Raw genomic sequence first — 22,300 nt, forward strand, 5'->3', positions numbered from 1 at the left:
ATTTAATACAATGCATTGATACATAAAGCTCGAAACATATACGTCTGCCACACTGTCAGCATAACACCTATTTTGGCAGCAATTGATTTTATGAACTACAAAGTACAAAACTACTGCTGGCCTACTGTCCTACTTCAGAGTGCAACATTCTGGGTGGCACATCTTGAAAATAAAAGCCCTTGGCCTCATCTTTTATGTGGCTAATGAGATCTCTCTGTTCTCTGACAATCTGACATAGTTCCCTAAATGAAGCTAGGTTAGTTACAGTGAGCCACAGAATTGGCAATGTGTTGTTAGCAGCTGTTTACATTCTTTTGGGATCCCAGCATGGAGGTGGAAAGGGTGATTTCAACCGATTAATATAATTACTGTGATCATTCATGTACTAATAACATAATTAGAACATTTCTGCAGCTGAAGCCAAGTACATTGGAGATTTCAAAGAAAAACAGGGAGTTTATCTTCTTTTACATTACTATCAGATATCATGAAAAGTTGCTTTTTTGTATTTTTATAGGAAACCTTAGCTTCCTGTACACAAGAATAAATTCAGTAATAAAAATCTATACAAGCATATGATGCTGCCTGTTGTCACTCCTGTCAAATCTCTAGTCATGGTACGCCAGACATTTATATTATACCATCCTCACACATCCACTGTAGCTCACAGGTAACCTCCATCATGCAACTACAAATAGATTGAATCCTCTTCCTGCGAGCCTCCACTAAGCGTACTACAAGGGATTACTGTAACTTTTCAGCTCTGATATAATGCCTAAATTACTGACTATTCATTTTCATTGTCCACACAATTTGTACACTTCTTACAAGTTACTTTTGCTTTTGAAATCTCAAATATCCCTTCACCTCTCTTATGGCCTGTATATGGAATTTTTGTGTAGGTCTTACTATTCACAAGGCCTGTATATACTTCGACAGGTCTTTACTGATTAGAAAGTTTCTTAGGCATATAGGAAAGTGAATAGAATGTTTGACCCAAGTTATTTTCCTTGCGACAGGCTTTAGTTTTCTTGGTATTGATACATTCTTCATATACACAGAATTGTTTCTGATTATTATTACCCTTCTTCTAACTGCTGCATTATATCTGCCATCTTCCGTTATAATTTGTCCTAAGTAGACAAACTTACCAACTTGTCCCAGTGTGACACAATGGACTTCAATTTTCATTCTAGTTTCTTACAAAGCCTTCCTTCCACCTACCATTTTTAAAAAGCTTTTTGGTGTCCATAGTAAATCCATATTCTGAACATCTAGATTTTACTTGGCCCATTATATTTTATAGGGCCTCTTTTGATTCTGCAAGCAACATTGTGCTGTCAGCATATCAGTTTGTTATGCTCTTACCTCCAATTTTTAATCCTAGAAATACAACCAATTTCTCTAAGTATTTATTCTGTATATAGATTGAATAATTTTGGTGAAAGCACTCAATCTTGTTGTATTCCGCCCCTCATTTGAAACATATATGTTCCTTGACTTTCCTGAAGCTCACGATCTGGTCTCTGTTTTAGACTCTGGATAAATCTCACATCATTACCTTTACTGTCACCTTTAAACAAAATATCTATTAACTATTGGTGATAAACATGATTGAATGCTTTATCATATCTATGAAGCATATGCAAGTGTTCGAGACATTTAACCTAAGAGTGTTTTTAAATTAAAAACTCCTCCTTTTGTTCCAACTCTATATCCAGAACACATTTCACTAATCTTTTCCAAACAAATTATTTATTTATTAGCTCAGTAGTAACGTCACATTTTTTTCTGTTATGATTTTCAAAACTATGGATGAGAATATAGGAGATATGGTTAGTAAACGTGACACCAAAATTGGTGGTATCGTAGACAGTGAATAATCTCTGAGATTACAAAAGATCTTAATCAACTGGATCAATGGGCTGAGGAATGGTAGATGGAGTTTAATTTAGATAAGTGCAAAGTATAGTCGGTTCTGCTGTAATGCGTGTTTCTTCAATGCGAATTGGCTTTAATGCAATTAAAGAATTTAGTCCATTATTTGTAGAATGCGAAGTTTCCTTACCTGTATTGGCAAAACGCGATTCCAGCCCCATTAGTTTAAATGGCACAGTTTTTGTGCAACTTTCCGATAACACAAGTTCACACAAGAACAGAACTATTGGGTTTTCTCAGAACAGACTGTATTGCACTTTGCCAAAATAAGGGTAGGACTTATGCAATGAATGATAGGGGTCCTTGGTAGTGTTGTAGAACACCGACACCTCAGGGTTCAGGTACATAACTCTTTGAAGTTTGTTCACAGGCAGACAGGGTGGCTAATATGGCATTTAGCACACTTGCCTTTATTGCTCAGACCTTTGAGAGTAGGAACTGAGGTTGTACAGGAGATTGGTGAGGTCTCTTCTGGAGTACTATGTGCAGTTTGGTCCTCTTGCTTTAAAAAGGATATTATTAATTTAGAGAGGGTTCAGAAACGATTTACCAGAACATTGTCAGGAATGGAGGGTTTGATTTATTAAAATAGGCTGGATAGGCCTTTTTCATTGCAACACACAGGAGGTAGAGAGGTGACCTTATAAAGGTTTATAAAATCATGAGAGGAGTAGATAAGATGAATAACAAGGGCTTTTCCCTAGGTGGGGGAGTTCAAAACTAGGTAGCATCTTTTTAAGGTAAGAGGAGAAAGTTTTAAAAAGGACATAAGGTGCAATTTCTTTTTTTACAGAGAGTGGTTCATGTGTGGAATAAACTACTAGAGGAATAGATGGATGCAAGTACAGTTACAGTTACATTTAAAAGACATTTGGAAAAGGACATGAATAGGAAACACAGTACATGGAGGGACATGGCCATACTCACACAAGTGGGGCTAACTTAGTTTGGAAACATGGTCGGTGTGGCCTAGTTGGGCCGAAGTGTCTGTTTTCATGCTGTATGACTCCATGGTTCTATGAGATGACTTAGAAAGCTTGTAGTTCTAAAAATGATGGCAATCATTGCTTTAGATTTCTCAGGTAACTGAACTAATAATGTCTCATGCCTCAAGCAAAGGTTAGAATAGATGGTTAATTTATTAAGCCGACACAGAAACCATGGACCAAACAGCCACCTTCTGCACTCTAACTCTTCTATGGCTAACCTGGAATGCATCATTTGATACAAATTTCTCATTATTTATAACACAGTTTTTCCAAGAACCTCAAGATGTTCTGGGTGCTCCTTTATCCATGCCTGGACACTTTCCTGTACACATTCATTTTAAATATCAATACCTCTGATGTTATAATGTTTCATTCACCCTATTCCTCAATATGTTGAGGGCTCCCTCAATTTGGATCATCATACAATTTCATATATACATGGATTCTGTTCATCCTTTTGCTACTGCATACCTTTCAAACAGCATTTTACAATATTTTGGGGGAGGTGGCAGCATAGTGGTAATGTCATTCGACAAGTAACCCAGAAGCTAAGACGAGTGCTCTGGGTACATGGTTTCAAATCTCTCCATGGCAGCTGGTGAAATTTCAGTTCAATTAATAAATCTGGAATATAAAGCTAACTGCAATAACAGGACCCAAGAAACCATAATCAATTGTCATAAAAACCTATTTAGTTCACTAATGTCTTTGAGAAAATCTGCCATTCTTACTTGGTCTGGCCTACACCTGACTCCAGATTTACAGAAATCTGGTGGTCTTTTTACTGCCCTCTGAAATGGCTTAGCAAACTATTCAAATGAAGAGGAATTAGGGAATAGCAGCAAACGTTAACCTTGCCAGTGACACCCACATCTGATGAAAGAATATATTTTAAAAACATTTTGCTTTCTAATGCACTGTCTGTTACTATATTTTTTTTTCTATTGATCAAAAATTGATTATTTTTCTGAGTTCATTACAGCTCCAATACCACTTCATACATAGCATTAAAAACTTCTCTCTTAGCAGTCCTCATACATTCTTTATTTTCTTTAAAATTTCATCATACTCAGGTGTGTTTTTTTTCTTACCCCTCCTATCATCACTGCTAGCAGCTCATCTATCATTCACTCCTCACTCTTCTTTTCTGTTTTGGTAGTATTTTCTTTATAGTGTGTTATGCTCTCCTTGGGGTATATGGAAGATGATTGTGAGTGCTAGTACCATTGAGCCCCCTATCATGCCATACACCCATATTGAAAAGGGTGTGGGGAGGTAGAACTTGACAAGTGGACAAGCAGACCCCAGAATGAAACCTGGCTTAATAGATCAGATGTTTCACCTTGTAATTTTTAAACATGGTGAATAGTCAATGAAATGTATTCAGACAAAGCTATAGATATTGTTTAACAACAGAACATTTATTACATTAAAGGAGGAAGCTGCACTACATCCAGAAATTTTTTAATACACACACATAAAAACAAAGTTTCAACGTGTTTCTCAATGCCATCCATTGTAGACTCAATCCCAAAGAAATATCATTCCTATCTCAGTTTATAATATCTTTACTTAATTGACACTTTGCCACTTTGTTTTCTTTGGATTGCTGAGACTTTTCCTTTGAAATTCCTTTTTGGGTATGTGGGCTTGAATACTTCACAATGCTGAAAGCTGAAAATTTCTCAGTTCTAACAACTTGAAGACTTCTATACAAGTAAATACTACAAAATAAAACTTTTTTTGGTGAGGAAACTTGTTCTCCTGAAATGAACTATAAAAACTCTAATCCATATATAGGAAGGTAACTGTTCTGTTTTGAAGAGAAAAACCCGATTGTTCTGCTCTTAAGTCAAAAGTAAACTTTATTGTTTACTCAGCTTGTCATAAACCCAGCAATATAAACATCTTATCCTCTAACACCAGAAGGGTTTGCAAAAAAGAGTTGGCTGAATTGATATGCCTGGTTAGCAATGATGCATTTAGATCACTGTTCCACAATGACTTGCTGCCCATTTAAAAAAAAACCTTCACAGAACCAACGAAAATCCTTCTGACTCTAATTCTACAATTCTCACGTATGGCTCCAAATAGCTGGCTATGCACAGTGATACCAGAGATCACAACACGGTCATAATACAAAACTAATTGTGGGATTAATCAGTTTGTGCTTGAGAGATATGAGGGCATCATTCTTTCTAATGTGCATGAAGTTTGTGAACTGCAAAAGAGTCAGAATATCAATATAAGTTAGCAGAGCTTTGCCTTAGAAGGCGAACATCAACAAAATGTGAGACGTACCCAAGGACACAGTCATAATTCTTAGGAAGGCAATATGGCCAGTCACTTGTGTCAAATCCTCACAGAGTAAGCCCCAGAGTTAGTCTTGAAAAATCATCGTCAAAAAAATAGAAGATACACAAGGGCTTACAACTTCTGTAACTGAAATTATTGTAAACTGTTACAGGGAAGATGTCCATAACCAACAAAATCAAGCATATACCTAGTTTCATATCAATTTATTACGATTGTCCCAGATTGGAATATTTAACTTGCTGGAGCATGGAATTTTTTACACATCAACCATTGATAGCTACAGTATAAACGCAACAAGTTTGGGTTCTCTTCCAAAAATTTGATTGATTAATTCCAGCTATGTTGCTTTTCACTCACTTGATTATTACAGGCCAATCACTTAATCCAAAAACAATTACTCTTCCAGCAACCAACACTGACCAGTAAAATAAAAATGGCAGGGGGATTCATTTGATACATTTTGGTAAGGAATTATACAGTTAATGGTAGGGGCCCTGGGGAGTGGTGCTCCAAGGGATCTAGGGATGAAGGTGCACAGTTCCTGGAACATTGAGTCACAGGTAGACAAGGTGGCAAAGGCAGCAATTGGCATGTTTGCCTTCAGTGGTCATAATACTGAGTATCGGTGTTGGGATGTCATGTTGTGGCCAGATAGGACTTTGATGAGGCCACTTATAGAATACCGTGTACAGGAAGGATGTTGTTAAACTTGAGATGGTGCAGAAAAGATTTACAAGGATGTTGCCAGGACTGGAGGGTTTGAACTATAAGGAGAGGGTGAGTAGGCTGGGGCTTCTTAGGGTGAATGGTCAAAGTCTTTTTCCTAGGGTGGGAGAGTCCAAAACTAGAGGACATAGGTTTAAAGTGAGAGGAAAACAATTTTGAGAGGACATGGGGGGCAATGTTTTCAAGCAGATGGTGATGTGCATATGGAAAAAGCTGCCAAAGGAAATGGTGGATTGCAACATTTAAAAGACACCCTTATGAACAGGATGGGTTTCTAGGGATATAGGCCAAATGGGACTAAATCAGATTGGGATGTCTGGTCATCGGGGAGAGTTGGACCAAAGGGTCTTTTCTCGTGCTATAATACTCTATAGCAAGCAAGTTCTTCCACAAGTTGAACAGTAAATCACGTAGACCAGACAGCCAAAATGTTTTAATTGCTGCTGTGTTGGTTGTCTCAAACCCCGAAGACACCTCATGGTAAAGTCATACAAAGAAATTGCAACTTACCCCATCACCCCTCCCATTCAGCAATATCTTGGTCAATGCACTGTTCCAGGCCAAACAGGAAAGATCTTTTTGTTAATGGGAGGAGGAAGACCTCCCATCATACAGCCATAGAGCACGGACACAGGCCCTTCGGTCCAACTCATCTGCGCCAACCAGGTTTCCTAAACTAAATTAGTCCCATTTGCACGTATCCATCTAAGTCTTTCCTATTCATATGCCTGTCCAAATGGCTTTTAACTTTGTTGTAACATTCATAGGTCAATGCCAGTAGCCCATATAAAAGACTACAGCTAGTGCAAAAAGTCCTTCTATACTCTGCCACAGTGAGTGGCATTTTATTGAAAGCTCACATTCATGGGGATATCATTCATCTAAATGTGTCTGATGCAGAGTAATATCTGCAAGTCTCAGCATCACATGCATAATGTACTCATGCTGCCTAAGTTCTAACTCTTCTTTAGTGTTCCCTACTCATTACTATACAAGACTCAGGATCAGGCATGACTATGCATATCCATAAAGCACTCAATCCTTTCTTTTCTCTATTTGCAGGACGAGATGGTCCACAACAGGAGACAGGAGTAAGGATATTTGGATCCTTATCCCTTTTAAAGAACAGGCTATGCAGCTGACAGGTGAGGACCAGGATTGGTCACTACTGATGGAGAGGTAACAATGTCACCACAAACCAGTGAGGAAAATTGCAGTCTGCTCTTCTGAGATGCAGGCACTGTCACAGATTGGTATGAATAACGGATTGTGCATCTCAGAGTCATAGTTGTACAGAATGGAAACAGACCCTTCAGTCCAACCTGATCAGATATCCTAAATTAATCTAGTCCCATTTGCCAGCATTTAGCCCATATACCACTAAACCTGTCCTATTTACTTATCCATCTAGATGCTTTTTAAATGTTGTAATTGTACCAGCCTCCACTATTTCCTCTGGCAGCTTATTCCACACACGCGCCACTCTCTGCATGAAAAAGTTGGTCCTTAGGTCCCTTTTAAATCTTTCCCCTCTCACCTTAAACTTATGCCCTCCAGTTTTGGACTCCCCACCCTGGGAAAAAGACTTAGTAATTCACCCTATCCATGCCCCTCATGATTTTATAAACCTCTAGGAGGTCACTGCTCAGCCTCCAAAGCTCCAGGCAGAACAACTAATTCTTCCTCATCTCCTCTACCTCAGCCAACAGAACACAAAAAAATAGAAGACATCACAACCTCCCACTCCCTGCCCAATAGCGCCACCACGACCTTTGAGGATGGAACCAACATAACTTCAGACAAGGCACCATTATGTGCATTTACACATTCCACCACCAGAAACATTCACCTCAGTGGTCACACCAATTTGTGCAACTGAGCCCACTGTATCTGGTTATCATATCACTGACACTGGCCCATAGCCAGTGCAGGAAGCAATGATCAGACGACTGGAGATCAGGCATCTGCTCAGTCCCAGGCAGATGACATGCCTCTATTCAGTCACAAGAAACGTGGTCAATCTACAGACACAGGAAGGAAAACATCAGACAGTGACGCCCAGGGCAATTACGTGGATTTGAGTGAAAGTTGGAGGAGCCCTCTGGAAAGGGTAGCAGGAATGTTGAAGATCCAGATGCAGTAGAACACTCTGTGGTTGCCGAAAATGGATTGGACCTGCACTTGATTGTTGTAACTATGGATCTGCAGCATCAATTGCAAGGTAAGTGTGGGACAAGGCACCTTGATCTTACTTCACAAGGAACAGGGTGGTGCCAGCAGGCCCCAACAGAAAAAAGGAAAGATAGCCCGGAACCTCAGAGCTTTATCTCAGGACACTCCAGATATGCCATGCCTCTCCATCTCCCCTCTATCACTGGCTGAAGCAGCAGGGTGTACATACATTAGTGCAGGAGACACTCACTAGAATGCCCCTATTGGCTCCGAGTCCCCTGGGGATGCTTGCCAAAATCACCACGGTCACCAGGGCGTTTAAATCAGCAGGTTCCCTCCACCTTAGTGGAGGATGTCAAGCAGCACATAGACATAGCAGTAATTCAACAATCTATATAGTCTGTAAACATATAATCACTTGCATTGTTCTAAGGTTACCCTGCTAGATGCCAACAAGGCTGCTGAATTGAAAGGAATGGACATCATCCTCAGTCGCAAGGAAATACTAGTCTTCCTTCTGAACATCTCTGATTGTCTCTCACACCATAGACCTAGTACTTAGGGACTGCAGTCAATGATCGAAATATTAAATTCATGGACACTGAAATTTTCTGGTGAGGTCAAACTAAAGACACCAGATCAAGGATTGTAAGTATGTGCACAACACAGATAATTCATAAATGTAATGAGTGAATGTGGTCAGGTTCTACAAGGTGTAGGAATAAAAGATTTTTCCCTACCTGGGGTCTCTATAACCAGGCCAACTATTCTTAGTATATGAGGCAATGTCCAATGACTTAACCGCTTGGGGGAAGCAGAGAGAAAATGAACCATTCGCTGAGGATGCTCAGAGTACAGTCAAAAGACTTTTTTATTCACTTATAGCACCTGGGCATTGGTGGCTGGGCCAGAAGTTTCTTGTCAGTCCATAGCTGCCCTTGAGGTGGTGGTATTGAGCTGCCTTCTTGAACTGTTGAAGTCTATGTGCTGTAAGTAGAGCCACAATGTCATTAAGAAGGTAATTCTAGGATTTAATCCAATGACACTAAAGGAACTACAACTGTAATATTTCCAAGTCAGAATGGCAAGTCTGTGTTCCCATGTATCTACTGTCCTTGTCCTTCTAGATGCAAGTGGCCATGGGTTTGGAAGGTACTGTCTAGGAAACATAAGCCAATTTTTGCAGAGCACAGTGCTCCTATTGGCAGTGGATGCTTGTGGATGTGATGCCAATCAAGCAGGATGCAGTGTCCTGGATGGTATTGTTGGACTGCATTCATCCAGGCAAGTGGGGAATATTCTATCACACTCTTGACTTGTGGATGGTGAACAGACTTTGGGAGATCAGCAAGTCAGTTACTCGCCACAGTATTCCTAGCCTCTGACCTGCACATGTAGCCACTGTATTTATCTGGTGAGCCCAGTTAAAATTCTGTTCAATGGTAACACCCAAGATGTTAATAGTGGGGAATTCAGTGATAGTAAAACCACTGAATATCAGTGGGTGATGGTTAGATTGTCTCTTACTGGGGATGGTCTTTGCTTTTATGTTGTGAATGTTACTTGCCATTTTTCAGCACCTACCTGAACATTGTCCATATCTTGCTGTATTTGGACATGGACTGCTTCAGTATCTGAGCTGTCCACAGTATGCAGTACAATCATTGGTGAACATCCCCATTTCAGACCCTATAGAGTCATACAACACAGAAAGGCCCTACAGCCTATCAAGTCTGCACCAAACTATCTGCATTAAAACCAATTACCAGCACTTGGTCCACGGCCTTGTAGTTTATGAGATTTCAAGTGCTCACCCACATACCTTTTGAAGGTCATGATGCTTCCCACCTCTACTACAGTCCAAGGCAATGCATTCCAGATTCCCACTACTCTCTGGGTGAAGTGCCTTTTCCTCACATCCTCTCTAAACCTCCTGCCTTTCATCTTCAAATTATGCTCCATCATTACTGATCCTTCAACTAAGAGGAACAGCTGGTTCCTTTTCACTCTGTCCATGTACCTCACTATCTTATACAACTCATTCGGGTCCACCCTAAGACTACTCTATTATAAATAAAAGAACCCAAGTCTGTCAACATCTCTTCACAGCTAAAATCCAAAAGGCAACATTCTAGTGATTCTCCTCTGCACCTCACCTAGTGCAATCATTACCTTCCTGTCATGTGACAATAAAATTGCACACAGTACTCCAGCTGTAGCCAAAGTTTTGTACAACATAAACTCCCTGCTTTTATTCCCTATAGCACAACTGATAAAAGCAGTTGACCCACATGCCTTAACCACCCTTTCAACCTGTCCTGCCATGTTTAGGGATCTGTTGACAAATATCCCAAGATCCCTCTGTTCCTGAGCTTCCTGGTCCATAGAATCCATACACTGGAAGCAGGCCATTCAGCTCATCATGTCCACACGGCCTGTCCAAACAGCATCCCACCCGGAATCCACCCCCCAACCTGTGTAGCCCTGCATTTTTCATGACTAACCCATCTAGCCTGCGTATCCCTGGACACCAAGGGCAATTTAGCATGGCCAATCCACCTAAGCTGAACATCTTTGGACTGTGTGAAGAAACTGGAGCACCCGGAGGAAACCCACGTAGACATGGAGAGAACATGCAAACTCCACACAAACATTTGCCCATGGTTAGAAATTGAACCTGGGTCTCTGGTGATGTGAGGCAGCTGTGCTAATCACTGAGCCACCGTGCCATCCTGTGTTCTGACATTCATCAAGTACGTCCTTCTCTTGTTTGTTTTTCCAAAGTGCATCAGGATTAAGTTCCATCTGGCCAAACTGTCTAGATCTTCCTGTAACCCAAGGCCCTCTTCCTCATAATTAACCACCCAGCCAATCTTCATGCCATCCACAAACGTACTTAAAATTCTGATCTATATCATATTATATATATATATAAAACAAACAATTGGGACCCAATATTGATTCCTGTGATTCGCCACTGGACACTAGCCTCCAGCCACATAAGTAGTCTTCTGTTATCACCTTCTGTTTCCTACCTCTAAGAATCCTGTTCTTCCAACCATTTCTTGATATCATTTGGAGTGAATCGAGTTGGCTGAAAACTGGCATCTGAGATGTTGAGGAGGATGAAAATTGTTGCAAATGTTTCAGCCTTATCTATGTTTTGGATCCTTTCATCATTGAGGATGACGATATTTCTGGACAACCATTTGATTGTCTACCATCATTCATGACTGGATGATGGCAGAACTGCAGGGCTTAGATCTGACCCACTGATTGTGGGATCGTTTCGCTCTCGCTATTACTTGCTGCTTACCCTTTTTAGTTTGCAAGGAATCCTGTGTTGTAGCTTTACCAGGTTGACACCTCATTTTTAAGTATATTTGGTGCTGCTGCAAGTTAGCCCTCCTACATTCTTCATTAGCTAGGGATGATTGCCTGGCTTGATGGTAATGTTAGAGTGTGCATGCACAAGGCCATGAGGTTGCAGATTATGCTGGAGTACAATTCTGTTGCTGCTGATGCCAAAAGTGCCTCACGATACCTACCCTTGAGTTGCTAGAGCTGTTCAAAGTGTGCCCCATTTAGCAGAGTGATATTGCCACATAACACAGCATAAAGTGTTATTAATATGAAAGCAGGACTTTGCGATAGTCACTCTTAATGATATTGTCCTGGACAGATGCATCAGTGGCAGCAAATGGGTGAGGTTGAGATCAAGTATATTTTCTCTTGTGCCAACAGCGTGGCAACTATGTCCTTTAGGAACTGATCAGTTCAATCAGTAATGCTGCTGCCAAGCCAATCTCAATGGTGGACAGTGAAATCCCCCACCTGGAATACATTCTGATCCTTGGAACATTTGTGTTTCGTCCAAAAGTTATTCAACATGGATGAGCATTTATTCATCACGTTAGGGAAGACAGCACATTGTAATCAGTAAGTTTCCTTGCCCATGTTTGACCTGATGCCATGAGACTTCATGGGATCCAGAGGCAATATTTAAGAATCCCATGGCAATTTACTCCCGGCTGTGTACTACCATATTGCCACCATGGCTGGCCTCAACACTATCCCAGACGTTTGGAATAGTGTCGGAAAAAGTGATTACTGACATCAGACAAGATGAGGGACAGCTGGGGATCATTCTCTAAGATGATTGTTCCATATTATATTTTCTCTTTCCTTGATACAAAGCACATAATTCTGCTTCGCTCCCGGAGGCCCTGTTTGTTGGTCGTGCAGCTGCAGTTGTTGCAGGCTGGGTGTGTACACATAGTTCAATACTTGTAAGTTATCACTATACCAGCACATTAAAATTTAAAATGCAGCCTTTATATAAAATGATCATGCAAAATCAGTCAATTAGGTATGTTACACAGAAGAAACTGTGGCATTTAGCCAGCTGTTATACAAAAGATGTAACATTAAAACAAACATGTCCAAGTAGTTCAATTGCACTGGACATGGCTTGCTGTAAGGTTGCCATGGAGTCTGCCTTGTCAAACCATTGCCCTGATTCCTTCTCCTCTGAGCATTTCTCAGGATCCCCACCCTTCAACATCCTCATCTATGACAGCATCTTACTCCTCTATTTCTTTGTCTCCTAAGACATCTCCATCCTTTGTTGAGTGAGTTTGTGAAGGAGCAGTGTCCCACAATAATTTGGGACATTCTATTCGGGTTATAAAGCAGTGCCTATGGTCTGCTCAACAGTGGCCCTTGTGGAGCCATCTGCAGTTTTATACCACTCCTCGGCATCAGGCTGAGGACACCTGACAGACGTGATCACAAGGTCTCAAGGTAGCCTGTCTTATATGTGACAAAGGGTACGGAAAGGTGCAGACACCTGAGAGTGTTTTAAGACTGTAGGGGTCATGACATTTCCCCAAATATCATGCACAGATCGACAGTATTTGGTTATTCAAAGTTTGTGAGAAGATTTGTAGCGTGGGTGCTCGTTGTTGTGGTTCTGTTCGCCGAGCTGGGAATTTGTGTTGCAGACGTTTCGTCCCCTGTCTAGGTGACATCCTCAGTGCTGGAGAGCCTCCTGTGAAGCGCTTTTGTGATCTTTCCTCTGGCACTACAAATGCTGGAGGAACGATCACAGAAGCGCTTCATAGGAGGCTCCCAAGCACTGAGGATGTCACCTAGTCAGGGGACGAAACGTCTGCAACACAAATTCCCAGCGCGGCGAACAGAACCACAACAGTATTTGGTTATAAATGCATATTCAGGGAGTGGAATTCTTTCCGATTGATAAACACTGCTGATTGCTGATATGGTGCTCTGATCATTATGTGGGTGCAATTAGTTACATCCTTGCTCCTGTTGGAAATTTGCTAGGTAGCCAAGTACACTGCCCTGACTGCCTAATGTCTGCTACCAAGAGGAAGCAACTAAGTGTATTTTTAGTCAAGTGAGAGTCTCTTGTGATGTATTGTATGCCCTTGGATACATCTATGGTGCCTTTGGTGCTGCTTGTCAGTTGCTGATAGCTACATAAAAACCTGTACATGAGGTTTTGGGTCAACGTCATTTCCCCTGTTGTCCTGGCTATTGCCCCTCTGCAGGTTTGACTGTGACTAATGGCTGCTGCTGCACCGCCAACCTTCACCACTGGTTCCTCCTGAGCTGTAAGATAAGCAGAAGAATGGCAGGGTCAATCTATGCCATCGTTCTGTCTACCCCAGGAGATCTGCAGAGTCAGTAATTTTTGTCATTTTCCTCTTTGACCTTGTTCTTCAAGCCTGCTCCATTATGTGCAAGGTACACCCTTCAAATAGCAATGCTTCCACTTGGTTCCCTTCTCAATAAACCACGGAAAGAACCAATTTGTGCAGCTTCAGAAGACAGCTCCTTGTGACTAAACTTAACTTAAACTGCATGGACACAGTGCACGTTGGTTGGAATACTTAAAGCATATCAGTGAATCTTCTCATCCAGAACAGTCAGGTTCCTTACAGGAAGATTGCAGAACCATCCTAATCTTGCCTTAGTCTGATTGAGCTGCCAACCTCTTCCCCACCCCTTTCCTTGTCTAACAGGGGAACCAGCACAATCTATTTTCGGTAAAGCCTTCTCCAAATCGAAGGAGAAATTTGCAGTTGTTTTTGACAAGGTGGTGAGATCCCATTTCTTCCTCTGAAATAACAGAGGAATAGAGCTGTACAGCATGGAAACAGACCCTTTGGTTCAACTCACCCATGCCGACCAGATATCCCAAATTAATCAAGTCCCATTTGCCAGCACTTAGTCCACATCCCTCTAAATCCTTCTTATGCATATACCCATCCATATGCATTTTAAATGTTGTAATTGTACCAGCCTCCACCATTTCCTCTGGTAGCTCGTTCCACACAGGCACCATTCTCTGTGTGAAAACGCTGCCCCTTAGGTCAGATGCAAATCTTTCCCCTGTCACCTTAAACCTATGCCTTCTAGCTTTAGATTCCACTACCCTGAGGAAAATACCTTGGTTTTTCATCCTACCCATGCTTTTATAAATGGCTCTTAGGTCACCCCTCAGCCTCTGAAGTTCTAGGGAAAAAAAGCCCAGCCTATTCAACCTCTCCCTATAGATCAAACCCTCCAACCATGGCAACATACATGTAAACCTTTTATGATCCCTTTCAACTCTCACAACATCCTTCCGATAGAAAGGAGACCAGAATTGCACACAATATTCCAACAATGGCCTAACCAATTCCCTGTATAGCCGCAACATGATCTGTCAACTCTTATACTCAATGCACTGACCAATGAAGGAAAGCATACCAAACGCCTTTTTCACTATCCTATCTACCTGCGACTCCACTTTAAAGGAGCTATGAACCTGCACTGCAAAGTCTCTTTGTTCAGCAACACTCCCCAGGACGTTACCATTAAGTGTATAAGTCCAGATCTGAATTGCTTTTCCAAAATGCAGCACCTCACATTTATCTAAATTAAACTCCACCTGTCACTCCTCAGCCCATTGGCCCATCTGTTGTATGATAATTTGATCTTTTACTATAAAATCTGTGTCCTATGATCCTGCTTCACTAGCCTACCTGACGAAGGAGCAGTGCTCTAAAATCTTATACTTCCAAATAAACCTCATGAATCTGAGAAGTATTCACTTGTTATAAGGTAAGAGTACCATTTAACACCTCAGCATGCCTCCTAATTCCATGTGTAAATCTCCTTTCTGATCCCTAATTGGCCCTACTGCTTTTACAATTAGTGTCCTGCCATAGCATTTGGGATTTCCTTGCCAGAGTTTTTTCCTTATCACTCTTTGCTTCTCTTTGCTTATTCAGCTCTCACTCCTCTGAGATTTCTACATTTAGTTTGGTTCTCAATTGCATTTTCTACCTTGCACCTGTAATAAATAGAACTTTTCTTCATATTTTTCTTCAATATCTCCTTCATATTTGGGGAATACTGCTTGCCCTACCTTTCCCTTTTGAGGAAACACACATTAACTCTGCCTCATCCATCTCGTTAAAGGTAACCCATTACTCAGCTCCTCTTTTTTTCCATTAGCTTTTGATTTCAGTCTATCTAGCTTAGTTCTTTCTTTCCCCATTGAAGTTAGCTTTCCTCTTGTTAATTATTCTTTATATATATTATTAATTTTCATTTTCAACAATCATCCTATATCTTATGATACAATGATCACTGTCCTCTAAATGTACCCTCACCGACACTTGCTGTACATGCCTCATCTCATTCCCAATAACCAGGTCTAGTTCCTTTCTTGTTTGATTGTATGCATACTCCTGGGTGGAAACCTCTGGAACATAAGTCTTTGAATGCTTGGCCCCTCACTACCCTTGACATTGTCATTATCGTAGCCTACATTCAGTTTTTTTTTAAAAATGGGCCCCATTATAACAACTTTATGTTTGCACTGATCTCTAATTTCCTTTCAGATTTGTTCCTTTATATCCTTCCCACTTGTGCATGTTCTATAGATTCCACTGAACAATGTAATTGAATCTCTCTTCCTCCTTAACTCAAACCAAATCAATTCGGTCCTTGAACTCTCCAGGACACACTTTTTCTTCAGCACTGCAGAGCTCTCCTTTATAAAAGCGCCATGCCTCCTTTTTAACCTTTTCTAACTTTCTGAACACCTTGAAATCAGAGATATTTAACACCCATTCCTGCCTTTTCCTAAGCTAAGTCTTTGTTGTCGCCCAACATTCTATTTCCACTAAGCAAGCTATGCCTGCAACCTCACTATTCTTATTAAATATACTAAATGATTTTATACATGCATAACTTTGATTTACCTTCATTACTTTTCTCTCTGACTCTGCCTCTACTTAACAACACACCAGGCTCTATTCTCATGTTATCTGCCTCTCCCAGTATTTTGTGTACCTTGATATTATTCTCTCCAAGCTCCCATACCTCTGCTGAGTTTGGTTAAGCTCTCCCCAAAAGCAACAGCAAAAAAATTCCACAAGGAAACCGTCCTGGCTCTTTATGTGGAACCATCCTAACTTTTACAGGTGCCATCACCCACAAGGTGTCTAAGGAATCCCTCTACCTTCAAACCTCTGCTGCTGACATTATCCATCGAGGCACACAATTCTCAAGAACCTTGTTGAGAGGGGCTAAGGAAATTCTAATCCTTCTCGTCTCTTCTGTACAGGTAGTTCTTGGATAATGAGCTTTCCAGCAGCATGATTTGCTTATAACATCGCTGAGAAATTGAGGAACGGTATTTTCGAGAACGCTTACTTCTGTTCGCAACAGTGCAATTCCAGCGGTGATCATTTCATGTGCTTTGTTCTTCGCACACGTTGATACCCACACTTAAGTCTCCCTGCCATTTTTCACATGTACCAAAGTCAGCTGCTGACAGAGCAGCTTTCTGAGACAGATACATTGCGCAGCTTCCTGGGAAAGGTACACTACTCCTGGATTATTCCATTTTTGAAAAAAAAATGGAGGTGCATAGCAGCAAGAAGCATCCTGGTGATAAAATTGTGGGTGGCGAATGCAAAAGAAAGACTATAATACTGGAAGAGAACCTAGATATGATAAAGCATTTTGAGAGTAAGGAGAGAATACGTGATATGGCTCACATAACAGGAATGATGGAGTCTATCTTGCGCATCATGATGACGCTCTATCCCTGCATTAACGATATTGTTTAAATGTACTACGTTAAATTTACTTTTGCTTTGTTGATATGTATGATTTATATCTTCATTCAGGCTGTGCTATATTTGTGTTAGACTTTTGGGTGATTTTTGAGCGATTGTGAGTGATATTCTTTGCTGGTCTGCCCCTAACCCCTCTTTTCCCATAGGTCCCATTCTTTATATCAAGCGATTTTCTATTAGGTGAGGTTTCATTGGAACACAACTACAACATTATAGGAGTACTACCTGTATCAGCACCATGTTTGCAGAAGTTAGTTTATTGCTTTAGTTTCAACTGCTGTCTTGTTTTTCCATTCCCAGTATCACCACACATATAGTGTGGCTCTGTGCTGTTAATAGTTGATCCATGCAAAGATGTATCGGGCACAGCAAGAGAAAGTAGGGAAAATGAAAATGCTCTTTATAGCAGCTTGATCAAACTTTTACATAAAAGGCAGAAACTATACATTCCAGCTGATCTAATGTCACAAAATATTTTTCGACAATTTAAATGATTCACTTCAATTCCAAGTAAATACAGATGAGGAATTAATTTTAATTTGCTATATCAACTCAAATATGTATTGTTTCATAGTTTTCTTTAATTAAACCTAATAGTTTTGTTGTATTATGCATTTGCATATTCCATCTATGCTAGAGTCCTGGAGGACCTTGGGGCTGTTCTTCCATTAGGGACAACTGATTGTGGTGAGTTTAACTTGAGGGTTACAATGCTTCAGGTGAGGGGCAAGATTGAGAAGTTGATCCTCCTTTGTGCTCTCAGCTGGTACAAGAATTGAACCTGTGATTTTGGCATCACTCTCTATCGCAAAGCAGCCATCGAGCCAATTGAACCAATTGAACCTCCCATTAATGCAGTACATCCGTTATTGTTGTTCGAGCATTCTGGGGCAGGAAAAGTTTGGGCAGGATTTTCAGGTCTGTGAGGAGGCGAAAAGAATAGCTGGTGGGTGAACTTTACCAAGCCAGAGGTAAAAATATAAGATCCTCGTTGCTGAGCTTGAGTTCTCCACCTTCAAAAGGTGGTCAGCTTTCTCAGTATCTGTTGTAAAGGAGCTTATATTTTTGCATTTGAATCTTAGTGAAAGCCCGATTCTGTGGAATGAAGGCAGCCTTTCCAATTAACTTCTGTCTAAGCAAGAAACTCAATATTTGAGATTCAAATCACATGCAACAGGTATGAACTAGACTACTTTCACCACTTTCTGCTTCTTTATCCTTGTACTGATACAGCTTTAAACATTAATTGTACTATATTGTGATATAATCTGTCCAGGTAGAAGCAGGGATGTCTTGCTACAATTGCACAGGGCCTTGGCGAGACCACATCTAGTCCATTGTGTACTGTTTTTGTCTCCTTATCCGAGTAAAAATGTTCTGCCTATGGAGAGAGTATAACAAAGGTTTACTGGGGTGATATTTCCAAGAGCACTGCTAAGAGGAAAGATGTTGTGAAACTTGAAAGGGTTCAGAAAAGATTTACAAGGATGCTGCCAAGGTTGGAGGATTTGAGCTATAAGGAGAGGCTGAAGAGGCTGGGGCTGTTTCGCTGGAGCAAAGGGATGATCTCAGAGGTTTATAAAATCATGAGAGACATAGATAGGATAAATAGACAAAGTCTTTTCTTTGGGGTGGGGGAGTCCAGAACTAGAGGGCATAGGTTTAGGGTGAGAGGGGAAAGCTATAAAAGGGATCTAATGGGCAACTTTTTTTGTGCAGAGGGTGATGTGTGCATGTGGAATGAGCTGCCAGAGGAAGTGGTGGAGGCTGGTATAATTGCAACATTTAAAAGTCATCTGGATGGGTATATGAATTGGAAGGGTTTAGAGGGAAATGGGCCAAGTGCTGGCAAATGGGACTAGAATAGGTTGGGATATCTGGTCAGCATGGACGAGTTGGACCGAAGAGTCTGTTTCCATTCTGTACATCTCTATGACTCTATAACTGATGCGATGTATTGAACAAACCTAGATTGCTGCTAAGTCTTTAATCATTTAGAATAGGTTGCGGGTTTGATTTATTAATATGTAAATCCCAGAACTTCCTTCAATTCGCATTCCCAAGATAATTTAAGGTTTTTTTAAAAAAAGGTGACATTTCAGCTCAGACAATCCATTAATAGTGTGAGGTTAGAGTCTGTATTCGAACCTTGAGTCAGACCGGTTCTATTTCCAAAGGGGGGGGGAAGCATGCATGTGCGCGCGTATACACACACACACACACATACACACACGTCAGATTTGTATTGGTAGATCAAAATGCACCCAGTCTGTAGGCAGTTAGTCCATGTGACATTTTATAAATTCCTATTTTGGAAACAGAACCAGTCTGACTCAAGGTTGGAATAGATAGACAGACTCTAACCTCACACTTTTAATGCATTGTCTGAGCTGAGATGTCACTTTTTTTTTAAAAAACTGAAGTTATCTTGGGAATGCGACTTAAAAGAAGTTCTGGGATTTACAAATTAATGAATCGAAATCTGCAACCCATTCTAAGTGATTACAGACTTAACAGAAATCTAGGTTTGTTCAACACATCACATCAGTGATATGACACTTTGATCTTTTAATATATATTCTGTGTCCTATGATCCTGCCCCACTAGCCTACCTGACAAAGAAGCTGCGCTCCAAATGCTTGTACTTCCAAATGAACCTGTTGGACTATAACCTGGTGTTGAGTTATTTTTAACTTTGTTCCCCCCAGTCCAAAACTAGCAACTCCACATCAGAGATTCATTAGAACAGTCCAAAGCACCTTGGGGTCATCCAGCACCATGTTCTAATCATTAATCTTTGTATCAAGATTTGCATGAGAACCAGTAACACCACATTTTTGGAAAAAACCCTGCAATAACAAATATTACTCTGGTACCTTTTACAAGTACAGTCTAGCACTAACCTTAAATACTGATTTTTTTAATGCTCCCAGTAAATTGAAGATACATACTTAGCAACTAATTGTTTACAGCCCGAAAGAGAACATATTAAAGTTATAATCAATGCACTTGCATATAAATGGCCTCAAGTGAACCTAGCATTGTACAGTTCCCGTATTTCAAAAGTGGAACAGTGGTTTCAATATTTAAAAAGTGAACTTGAATTGCTGTGAGTCAGTCTTCAATCATGAGTTTCTGCACTTATTTGTATTATTAGGAGATAACAAATAAAAGGCTGGTTTTATTAAGTAAAAGGAGGTGAAAACGTAAGCCAGGTTGAGCTACTTGCATGCAGAAACAGTCAAGTTACGAAAAGTTATATCAAGAGTCATTCAAATAACAACATGATCAAACTTTGGCTCACCTTAAAAATGCATATGGAAAACTGTTGTAGATTATGCATTGATAAACAAAGCTAACTCACCAAATGTAAAAAGAATTGCAAACAATCTTTCCCTAGACTAAAAGTAAAGCAACTTAAAACAGTTTTTTTTATACATCATTAAACAGTGTCACGATACTATATTTTGTTCATGCCGCTCTATTAAAATCAGAAGCACATCTGGCTACATTGATAGAATCTGGCATAGTTGACAGGTGGTCATCCTGTTGTACTGGAGAACAGATATAATCAGATGAAATTTATAAACAAATTAAAATCGGAATTTGAACTGTACAACTTGCTGTATTTTATCTCATCAAGAATATATTCAATGACTCATTTCACTTCTGAATCATGTTCAATATAGGTGGAGATTATTTTCCACATCTCGTTGTTATAAAATATAATTATGTAATTGGATCTCAGTCTGAACTTATTCCTATACCCAGGTAGAGTTCACTGATCATAATATATGAAAATGCTTTACCTGAGTGGATCTTAGTAGCATGTCTTTGCAGAAAATCCAGCAAGTGTGAAAGAACCTTTTTATGGCACGATATTAATTCCTCATCACATTCATAGCACCTACAAAATTAAGAGTCATAGAGTCATAGAAAGGTACAGCATGGAAATAGACCCTTCAGTCCAACTCATTCATGCAGACCAGATATCCTAAATTAATCTAGTCCCATTTGCCAAAACTTGGCTCATATCCCTCTAAACCCATCCTATTCATATAGCCATCCAGTTGTTTTTAAATGTTGTCATTGTACCAGCCTCCACAACTTCCTCTGGCAGCTCATTCCATACATACACCACCCTCTAAGTGAAAACGTTGCCCCATAGGTCTCTTTTAAATCTTTCCCCTCTCATCTTAAACCTATGCCCTTTAGTCTTGGACTCCCCCACCCTTGGGAAAAAATGGTCTATTTACCCTATCCATGCCCTTCATGATTTTATAAACCTCTGTAAGGTCACCTCTCAGCATGCTAAAGAATAAATTATGTGCAGATTTGTTTTAAAAGTACAGACAATAATTTCTTATTGACATTAATATAGAGAATCACAATAGAAGAATTCCAGACCAACGGGTAATATTACAGTTTAAGGATAGGCTTCCTTGAAAGAGGAGATAATTCAGGCATGGTCAAGGCATGACGGAGAAAGGTAGGACAAATAAAATCAGAATTCTCTGGATAATGAAAGACAAAGAGCTAGATGAAACAGCAAAAAAGGTGCATTTGACCAATGTCAAGTTGATTATACAAGTGGGAATCAAGCTAAAAACAGAAAGTTCAGACAAGAATGAATAAAAGGTGCAGCAAAGAGAGCTTGAGAGAATTAACTGACAACTGAAATAAAACAGGAATCCAAAATGTATCCATAGGTTCTGGATCTAAGTTTGCTCGCTGAGCTGGAAGGTTCGATTTCAGACATTTCGTCACCATACTAGGAAACATCATCGGTGAGCCTCCGGTGAAGCACTGGTGTTAGTGACCTGCTTTTTATTTATGTGTTTAGGTTTCCTTGGGTTGGTGATGTTGGAAACCGAAACGCAAATAGAAAGCAGGTCACTAACACCAGTGCTTCACAGGAAGCTCAATGATATTACCTAGTATTGTGATGAAAAGTCTGAAAACAAACCTTCCAGCTCAGCAAGCAAACTTACATCCAGA

At 40.3% G+C, this 22,300-nt stretch overlaps 1 protein-coding gene across 3 annotated transcripts in view; it reads right to left on the bottom strand.

The window, feature by feature from the left end:
* The window catches only part of usp45 (ubiquitin specific peptidase 45), a 159,295-nt gene that overhangs the window by 112,529 nt on the left and 24,466 nt on the right, over positions 1-22,300 (bottom strand). For all 3 annotated transcript variants that reach the window (XM_043685574.2, XM_043685585.2, XM_043685569.2), the window contains exon 5: positions 21,112-21,209. In XM_043685574.2, coding sequence (XP_043541509.2) covers positions 21,112-21,209 — 98 coding nt within the window. The remainder of the gene's footprint in view (positions 1-21,111; positions 21,210-22,300) is intronic.

The sequence above is a fragment of the Chiloscyllium plagiosum genome, unplaced genomic scaffold, assembly GCF_037043375.1.
Source record: "Chiloscyllium plagiosum isolate Xiang-an unplaced genomic scaffold, Cpla_swu_hap1 HiC_scaffold_3, whole genome shotgun sequence".
Classification (NCBI taxonomy): Eukaryota; Metazoa; Chordata; class Chondrichthyes; order Orectolobiformes; family Hemiscylliidae; genus Chiloscyllium; species Chiloscyllium plagiosum.